Source organism: Dicentrarchus labrax, unplaced genomic scaffold, assembly GCF_905237075.1.
Source record: "Dicentrarchus labrax unplaced genomic scaffold, dlabrax2021, whole genome shotgun sequence".
Lineage (NCBI taxonomy): Eukaryota > Metazoa > Chordata > Actinopteri > Moronidae > Dicentrarchus > Dicentrarchus labrax.
The window spans coordinates 15,083,141-15,092,500 of record NW_026136712.1 but is presented as its reverse complement, the minus strand read 5'-3'; the positions used below and the strand labels follow the sequence as shown (position 1 = coordinate 15,092,500).

The window sequence follows — 9,360 nt, the reverse complement described above, 5'->3', positions numbered from 1 at the left end:
AGATTGAGCCCTCCTGTCTCATCAAGGGTTTAGTATAAAACAAACAAAACAGTTTATATATATATATATATCCAGAAGGGACTAACAGAGGGTAGGAAGGAAGTGCCCCAAATTGTGCAATAGGAGGAAAATATATCCAAATAAAAATAATAACATATTTCTACACAGATCAGTGAATGCATCAATCTGTGCCACATGGGCAGTGTAACTCTTCAGCACTGGAATATATTACAGGCTGTCCATATTATTACAGAACTTACAGAAAGTTGTCCTTGAGATCATGTCAAACTTGGTAGAGGTAATGAACACTCCTGTAATCATGGCCTCATGCAAAAACACAAACAGCTCTGACGTGTTGATTCAACTTTTTTAAGGCTCTGATGAGGTGATGTCACCTTACAGTGTAATGCATTGTCACTGTAATTTATTGCATTATATTACATGTGAAGAATTGGAAAAATACAACAACTCTTCTGCAACCTCTAATAAAACGCCAAAGAGCTGAATCCCTTTACAGATGGATTATTATTGCATGGCTGTAAGTGGATTTCATCATATATATATATAGAACACCATGTCTAATACCAACAAGGACACTTCATAGAAATGAACCTAGCAGCTGATATTCAGTGTATCATAGCAATAGAAGGCCAGCTCAAAGCATGTGCTCCTGTTAAAACATGGTCACAATTAGTTCATGTGGGTCACAGTGCACATTTTCACCTGGGTTTCAGCTCATTGCTTCATTAGCTGTGTGTGTGATGACTCTGTTCAAGGGTTATCAGAGATGGTCGTTTTGTCATTTCAACAAGAACCCCACGTGTAGATGAAAAGGATGAGGAAGGGCTCGCCTTGTTCCCACTCACAGATCAATAATAATAATGGACATGCATTATTCTCTCTACCTCATTGTTTAATCCCTCTGTTTTTCTCTGTAGGAGTTCTGGTTTGCAAGACAGTTCCCTTTGTGCAGACTACAGCCATAGTGACAGGCATCCTCACGATGACCTGCATTGCCATTGAGAGATACCAGGGCATTGTCTTCCCACTGAAAATGAGGAGGCAGTACTCATCCAAAAGAGCATACAAGATGCTAGGTATTGTCTGTTGCAAGAGTGGCTTATTATGCTTTTAGGAGCAGTTGTGAGCGTTCGAGGAAATGTGGAATAATGTGTGGCATGTGTGCATAATGGCCAGGGTTAGGAGGGTAACTTTAAATACAAATACTAGATACTTGTTAGAAACATATTCAGAAACCTAATCTAAGTATCACTATATTAAAGTAACTTTCTGTTACTTTTGGATTATGTGTGAAAGTGAAATGAAATATCAATAAGATGACTTTCACATATTCTATAAGACACCAGAACAAAGCAACCTTAGAAAAGAAAATGGGGAAAACAATAAAAATGTGTCCTCTGTGTATTTAAAAAACAAGTAAAACTTTGAAGCAAATTCAGGCAGTAACTTGAAGAGCATGTTCACATTTGGAGGGCATGACTTGCACTGTACTGTGATGCTGTTCCCTTTCTCTGGTGTAAAGACAAAATAATGGTGACATTTCTACCCAGTGAAAGCCTTTTTCCACTGGAGGCCTTGATAATAAATTGAAAACTGTAAAATAAGCTGTGGTTTCACTCCAGACCAGAGTGGTGTTGTGAGTGTCGTGAAGTTTTGTAAAATGTGTTTTAAAATTTGAATCCTGCTGATAATCCTCGTTTTTACTAAATGTCAGTGGTGGCAATTTAAGAGGCGGAGGTAAAAAAACAACTAAAGGCCACCAGTGCGCAGGAAGTTGTGATGCATTTATGGTAGTCAGCGCAAGAACAAGATCAAATTGTCCACGTGAAACTTGGCGACAGAATGAAAAATATATGCTCTTAACCCAGTGTTTCCTCGTCTGAAGTGGTGTGTCAAAACACAATCAAATAGATTTATGTCTATATTTAATACATGAAAATGTTAGTTAGTGCTGATATTTCAGCTAATGAGGAAAGCATTGTAACTTTGAATAAACTTCAGGTCATGCAGCATGCCGTGGTAAATCAGAGTATTGCAGTCTCACACTGTTGGAGTTGAAAACAAGGAACCTTGCAGATACTTGACATGATTGGCAGCTAGTTAATTATATGAAAACATGAATTCAGTTGTGCAGCTGCTGTGACTATTGTTAGCGGCATTAGTCACATGCTGTTTTCTCCTTGAATGTCTTCCACAGCTACTGTATGTATCTGTAAATACTATATTTCCTGCACACTGTTTAAACCATGTTATATCAGCATATTGTCTGTTTATAAATGTTGTATCTGTCTGCATCCTGCAGGGCTGGTATGGATCGCCTCAGTCATAGTGGGCTCACCAATGTTGTTTGTGCAACAACTAGAGGTAAGTGGTGCCCCTCAAAGCAACCCACTACTTTTCATTAGCTTCCTTCAGTTGTTCTGCAAAGCAAAATCACACTCTTGTTGTACAGCTGAATAAAAAAAAACAGATTCAACACAGAAGAACATATAATTGTAAACATCAAGACTAATAACCAAAAATAAGTAAATCTTAGTGTACTTAATATAATGATAAACATCAACTTGCTTTTTAAACCAAAGTAGCACGACCATAGGAGTTTTTACTGATTTAAAACACTAATTACTATATACTGTAAGGCAGAACATATATATTAAAACTGTTTTATATAATATCATGCAGTGGCCTCTGTATCTGCTATCCTGTACTTTTCTATTACGGTGGCACTGTCATGTTCCTAACGTGCTGTCTGTCTGGTACCCCTTGATGGGACCCCTTGACCTTCGTTTTGCATTGCCGTTTTGGCAGACATGGTATTTTAATCTTTTAAATTAGGCTTCCAAAAATGATACATTTTATAATGACTTTAGTTTGACACTTTTGTTGCTGGTTTTACAGAGTAAAATCTTGTTTATTCATTTCCGACCAATTGTGTTTGCTCTGCTTGGTACTAAAGTGATAATGATGATCATTTGGCAGATTACTGTGTGGATTATTGCCTTGCATAGTCTCTCTGTCTTGGTGGGCCTGATGTGGTTGCTTTATGAATATTCTACCTACTCTGTTCAGCTTCACATGTGACTGGCAGACAAATCTTGTTGAGTCAGACACTCTGATTTTATACTGACAACATATGAGAAAAATATAATAAACTAATAGCTGAGTGGCTACAAAACAATGTATTTTATTATTATTATTATTATTGTTATTATTATTATATATCTTAAGAAATGAATACTAAGATATTATTGGGTATGCCAACGAGCTGCAAATGCACAGAGAAACAGAGTAAAATGTTTCCTCCAGGACTAAAAGCTTTTCTCCCTCCATCTCAAAGGTGAAGTACGACTTCTTGTATGATCACTACCACGTGTGCTGTCAGGAGAGATGGCGCTCTCTGAGTCACAGGCAGGCATACACCACCTTCATCATGGTGGCTCTTTTCCTGTTCCCTTTGGCAGCCATGCTGTTTCTCTACACACGCATTGGCATTGAGTTGTGGATCCGCAAGAGGGTGGGCGACTCCTCAGTCCTCAACACCATGAACCACAGGGAGATCAACAAGATCTCAAGGTCGGTTAGATAGCAGATGTTTCTCACAGAATATTTTTTTGTGCATTTTCACAACATAAAAATATGTATTCTTAGCATCATGTCTCCAGGTAATATGGGTCCAAAAGAATTGGCCGTGGTTGTTGGTGGGAAGCCAGTGAGGGATCACATCCTTGTAGTTGTACCAGTGACTCCTTGTGGTGAAGGGGATAAAGAACCTGCACTTGCTTTTAAGTTGCCAAAGTTGACTTACTAGATTTTTTACATTGCAGTAGCCAACCCTATGTGAATGAGTTTTTCCAGGTCAGCATTTGACATTTGGTCTGAGTTTGGCTGTATTTGTAAGATTATAGCAAGCTGATTTTGTTACTGCTTTTATGTGGCTACTTAGACTAAGATCAGAGTTAACTGTAACATCAAAGGGGGCACCAATTACCTAATTGTTAAAAATATAATGTGTACAGATGAAGACATGGACCATTTTTGTTGGTTATTACATAATGCAAACCTTATTCTTACATTTTCATCATAAAAAAGTGCAATTTCATGCTGTTTATCACAAAATGCCACACATTATTACATAATGAAGTGGAAATATATTACATGATGTGGTGTTACAAGGTTACTTGGTCAGAATGGATGCATCAGTGTAAAAACCATCTTGTTGCCTACCGGCAGTTAATGAAAGTTGTTAAGTTTAGGCCTCTAAAAGTAGGCAATGATTGTTATCATGAGAAATAAATTATGCTTATGTTGTGTCAGCTGTTACCATGTTGATGTCGGTAACTAAAGGGCAATGGCTTCAGAAAAGCTGTAATTTTTCTCTCGTTTGGTGTTAATTTAAGCACATGAAATGATACCAATCTCTGCAACACAGGTCCACAAGCCCCCCTCCACACAAAAATGTGTTTTTACCTCAGTCTGTATTTAAGATCATATAAGAGCATCACAGAATGATCTATCTAGAGACACTAAAAGTTCCAAATGTTCATGTTAATCTGTTTAAAGAGGAAAGTTTAAGTTGTACAAACAACATGATTTTGTAACATTATAACCAGTTGCCAGTTTTGTTCCAGTATGCAAATTACACCCACTCCTTCCCCTAAGGAGTCCACACAGGATCCACAACTTGTGGTGAAAAAACATTATTTGGTGTTTGGCACCTATTTCTAAAAAAAACATAACAGACACAAATTATTATTTAAAGCAGAGTATTTTTTTTATACGTCTTCAAAACATTTCTATAGGGGGCTATTAAGTCAACATCAAGCTGTAGCTGCTTCACACTTAAATGCTCACATAGAGCTGTTGTGTTTGCGTTCATCTCTGAATCTTAAATCGGGCTTCCATATAGCCCTTTATAGCACAGAATTAGATTCCTACAGTAATTTTGTGTGATTACTGATTGGTGTGCTTGGTTGCGATGTACTATAGTAGGAGAAACAAGGAGGATAATCACAGATCTTTGATGTTAATATCACAAAAACATTGTTTATGGTGCTCAGAATGTGATGAAAACTGAAGGTGTTTCCTGCTTTTAACACAAACAATGAGCAGAGGCAGCTGTGCTGGTAGAGTGGGTCTATCTATCTATTTATCACAGGGTCAGTGTACAGTCGAAGTGTCCTTGGGCAAGATACTGAATTGCAAATTGCCCCTGATAGCAGTGCAGTCGGTGTATGAATGTGAATTTGTGTGTATGGGTGAGCATAGTATATTTGTGAGGATAGGACGCGTTGTATCGCTCCTGATGAGCAGCTGGCACCTTGCATGGCAGCATCTGCCATCAGTGTGTGAATGTGTATGTGAAGAGTGTTGTAAAGTGCTTTGAAATTCAAATTTGATAAACTCAACAATCTCAGGAAAGCATGGGACTTTTTAATCTGTTTCCACAAAAAAAAAAGAACAAGGGTGTTAGCCTTTCCAAATTGGGGAGAAGAATGGTTAAAATGATTGCAGTCCATTAAGGTGTGTGATAGCCAGGGTCCTAATATTTTTCACTTACAGCCATGGCTGAACAGCACACTTTAATGGAAGAGTACCATCATAGTGTAGTTCCCCTTGCTGCTGTAACATGTCTGGCTGGTCTGCTACTTCTGTCATCTTTACTTTTTTTTTTTTTTTTTACCTAACACAGGAAAAAGAAAAGAGCCGTTAAAATGATGATAACCATTGTTCTACTGTTCACCATTTGCTGGGCCCCTTTCCACACAGTCCACATGCTGTTTGAGTACTGTAAGTATTGTTGGAGTCTGTAAGAATTTTAATGAGGAATAGGAACTATTTTTTTTACATAGTTTAAGTCAAGTTTTTGCTTATTGCTGTTTATTTAAAGCAACATTGTGCAAGAATTGGTGTTTTTTTGCAATTTGGTACAAGACACAGCAAGCCAGCTAATGTAAGTTACTCGTCCAACTGTCTTGGAGCCTTTTCTTTCGTAAAGCTCTCTGTAACAACACACCAACACTCTTGTTACATAGTGTGAGAGCAGATGAAATGACAAAGGCAACATTCACACTATCATAAGTCAGTGTAAAGATTGTGTGATTTTAAGGTAAAATAGTTGCATTATGTTGCTTTAAAGTATCTATGTTGTTCATAACTTTGATTAATGACCTCTTTCTTGTGTCCAGATGACCTGGAGAAGAAATTTGACGGAGTCACACTTAACATGATCATCGCCATTGTTCAGGCCATCGGGTTCTTCAACAGCTTCAACAATCCCATCGTGTACGCTTTCATGAACGAGAACTTCAAGAAGAGCTGCGTCTCTACCCTCTCCCACTGCATCCGGAAGCCTAACCAGCAGCGCTGCGCTGTGGTGGCTCCCAAACTGAGTGTACAGTTCATCAAACCCCAGAGTAGAGAAGCCTTCCTCGAATCAGATGAAGGCAACGGCTCAAAGCAGCACTCGGCAGAGAATGGCCCCACAAGTTCCTCGCATGGAGAGAGCTCACTGGAAATAATAGGCGAAAAAATTTCCACCATCCAAACAGAACTCCCTGCGAACAGCTCCTCTCAAGTCAAATGAAAAGGCACCTGCTCAAAGTTCAGGTGTTTAGTTCCTCTCTCCTGTTTGCTGTCAATCACCGGCACTTGACATCAGCAGCCGCAGGTGTGTCAGATGCAACTTCAATTATCACAGTTGCGATTCAAAACTCAAACAAGTCCAACAGCTTGAAAATGTGTCTCTGCAGTGCCAGAAGTGAGAGCATGTATTCCATTCTGGTCAGGAGAGCAGCAGGAACGAAATGACGGAATTCCCCAAAGAGAGTTTTCTTATAAAGACTGCCCTGGGAGCAATCTGGCCCCACGGAGAGACAACGAAACAGTTTGTCGTGTGAATAAAAAAGGAATTTCTGTTGAGATGTCTGTGAAATCTACAGGACATTCAACCTCTATCAGGGAGCATTTTATGTCAGAGAGAACCGTGTTCGATGTCATCTCAAACGAGCACAAACTGTTACCACTGTGGTATTATGGGATCTCTTTGGAAACGACAACACTGAGAAGCAAAGGATGATCAAGGATGATGCCTTGGCTGTTAATGCAATGCTAAATGCGTATTCAAGTTAGCTATTCAGCGTGATTCTACTCTAGTAGTTCAGTTCAGGTTAATTCAATTGCAAAACTATTTTATTAAAGTGACACAAACTCTTACACATTTCTATGGCTTGAGATCACCTCTTAATAGAACTCAGATCTGATGATGAAACACATCTTATTGTCAGAAGAGCAGAAACTGCTTTGCACTTTTCCTTCAGTTCAGTGATTGTATTATATCATGTAATTTATTTTTGTTCTTTACTGCTAAACTGAGCAAATGGGATCTGTACAGCCCTGTGCAGTTATTAACAGGTAAAAGATGAAATAGAAGACCACATGCCTTAATGTTTGAAATAGAGTTAAATGTTCAAACACTGCTCTTAAATCACCATACAGGACTTTGACTCAACCCTTTTTAAATCAAAAAAGATCATTTTCACGCACATACACACACACAAGGGACAAAATTGGTTTTGGTATTAATGTGCTTAATTGTGCTGAGGCCTATTTCTGTTATGTTGATGTACGCAGCTCAAATGAATGCTATTATTTTGGTGTATATTTAAAGTTACTTATTACATGTCCTGTAATGATATGTTTGGCTTGGCTTTTATTCGCAGTTCTGTGCACATTGCTAATTTGAAAATCAAATGATCATTCGTTTAAATTATATTTCTTTCTTTGTCTTTTTTTATGCAAATCAGAATGCCAGTAGGCTTTCTGCTCTATATAAACTGAATAAAGTGTGCTATGACAACTTGTTTCCTTGTTGCATTTGCATTCAATTTCTGACCAAATGTGGAATATTAATGCCACTCTTTTGAATGAAGAGCTTATGTATAGCTTACTATCAAGTATTACTGTAACTGTCAATAAATAAAGTGATGTTAGCTCTGTGGCTGCTGATGGACTTACACACCACAATTTACATGTTCTCGAAATAATGAAATTCATAAAATGAAATAATGATATGGTATAACTGCGGTGAAAAAAGATAAATAACCCTCTCTCGATTCCGATGACTATTTTAGGTTAAAAATCAGGAATTCTGTAATAAATGTTCATGGCTAAAAAAACATTTAGTTGCAAAAAATCAGCTGTGACGCTTGATGCCGATTTGACAACAGATAACCATTGTTGTGTAAATTGATACTAACTCACTATTGTAATTACTGAGCTGAGAAATAACCAAAAACCAACCAAACAGAAAATGGAACATAAAGTTTAAATACTGCATTTGACAAAGGCTGTGTAGCCATATGTGAGTTAAATGAGTGAAAAAAGAGAAGCTGTTTTGCATTAAACACTCAACAATCACAAAGACGTATTTTTAATAATATTGTTAAGTATGAGATTTTACAGGAATACTATAAATGTCAGGAAAATCTCCCTAACCCATGGGCTTGAAAATGTGTAACTTGCTCCTTTGTGGAAGATGGCAGCTACAAAAGGTTCCAGCAGTGGCAGCACAGTCTTTTCAAGCCACTAATTTAATTGGCCATAGGGGATGCAATGATAAGCCTGAAACCCTCTGAAGTTCATAGCTTTCTGACCTACATAGCCTGAAACAATTTGTCCATGTTCAAATTTAAAAAGCTGTCTTTGGCAAATGTTGTGACACTATTGGAGTTCAGGCTGAAAAATGAAAAATAAGACAACAGTGTGTCCTGATTCCAAATACTGATTCTGAGCAGGTTTTTAGTTACATAGAACTTACAAATGGGAGTATACTTAAAGGGAATGGTACGCATGCTGATTTATATTCTCCAACAATGCAATGCATAAATGAATTAGAGGGGCTTCTCACAGCTTGAAAAAAATTAAAATAAATTGTGGGTAATGTTGAAACAGCTTTGTTTTAATTTAATTAGCATGCTAACATTTGCTAAGTATCACTTATTGAAATTTTGATGATTAGGTGAGAAGGTAAGGGCTCACCAACATCGCTCCGATCCATCCAACAGTTGTCAAGAGATTTCAGTCCAAATCACACATATCAATCTCATGTAGTCACTAGTGGAAAAGTCCATGGATCACCAAAGTGGGGATCATGAATGTCTGTACAAAATTTCATGACAATTCATAACATTGATGTTGAAGTCTGGACCAAAGTGGCAGTGGTCCAGTCAATAGCCAGATTTTGCCATCTCTAGAGCTCGTAGCATGACTGAAAATGTCAATATGTCAAACAATTTGTCTGATAAGTTGAAATTCTGACTGCTGTCTTTGACAAAGGTTGTG

General features: G+C 37.8%; 1 protein-coding gene across 1 annotated transcript in view; it reads left to right on the top strand.

Annotated features, from left to right (window-relative positions):
* The window catches only part of qrfprb (pyroglutamylated RFamide peptide receptor b), an 8,894-nt gene extending 1,014 nt beyond the window's left edge, over positions 1-7,880 (top strand). Inside the window, exons 2-6 of the mRNA XM_051418627.1 lie at positions 939-1,097; positions 2,324-2,385; positions 3,359-3,594; positions 5,711-5,808; positions 6,207-7,880. Coding sequence (XP_051274587.1) covers positions 939-1,097; positions 2,324-2,385; positions 3,359-3,594; positions 5,711-5,808; positions 6,207-6,604 — 953 coding nt within the window. The 3' untranslated portion in view covers positions 6,605-7,880. The remainder of the gene's footprint in view (positions 1-938; positions 1,098-2,323; positions 2,386-3,358; positions 3,595-5,710; positions 5,809-6,206) is intronic.
* The last annotated feature ends 1,480 nt before the right edge of the window (positions 7,881-9,360 follow it).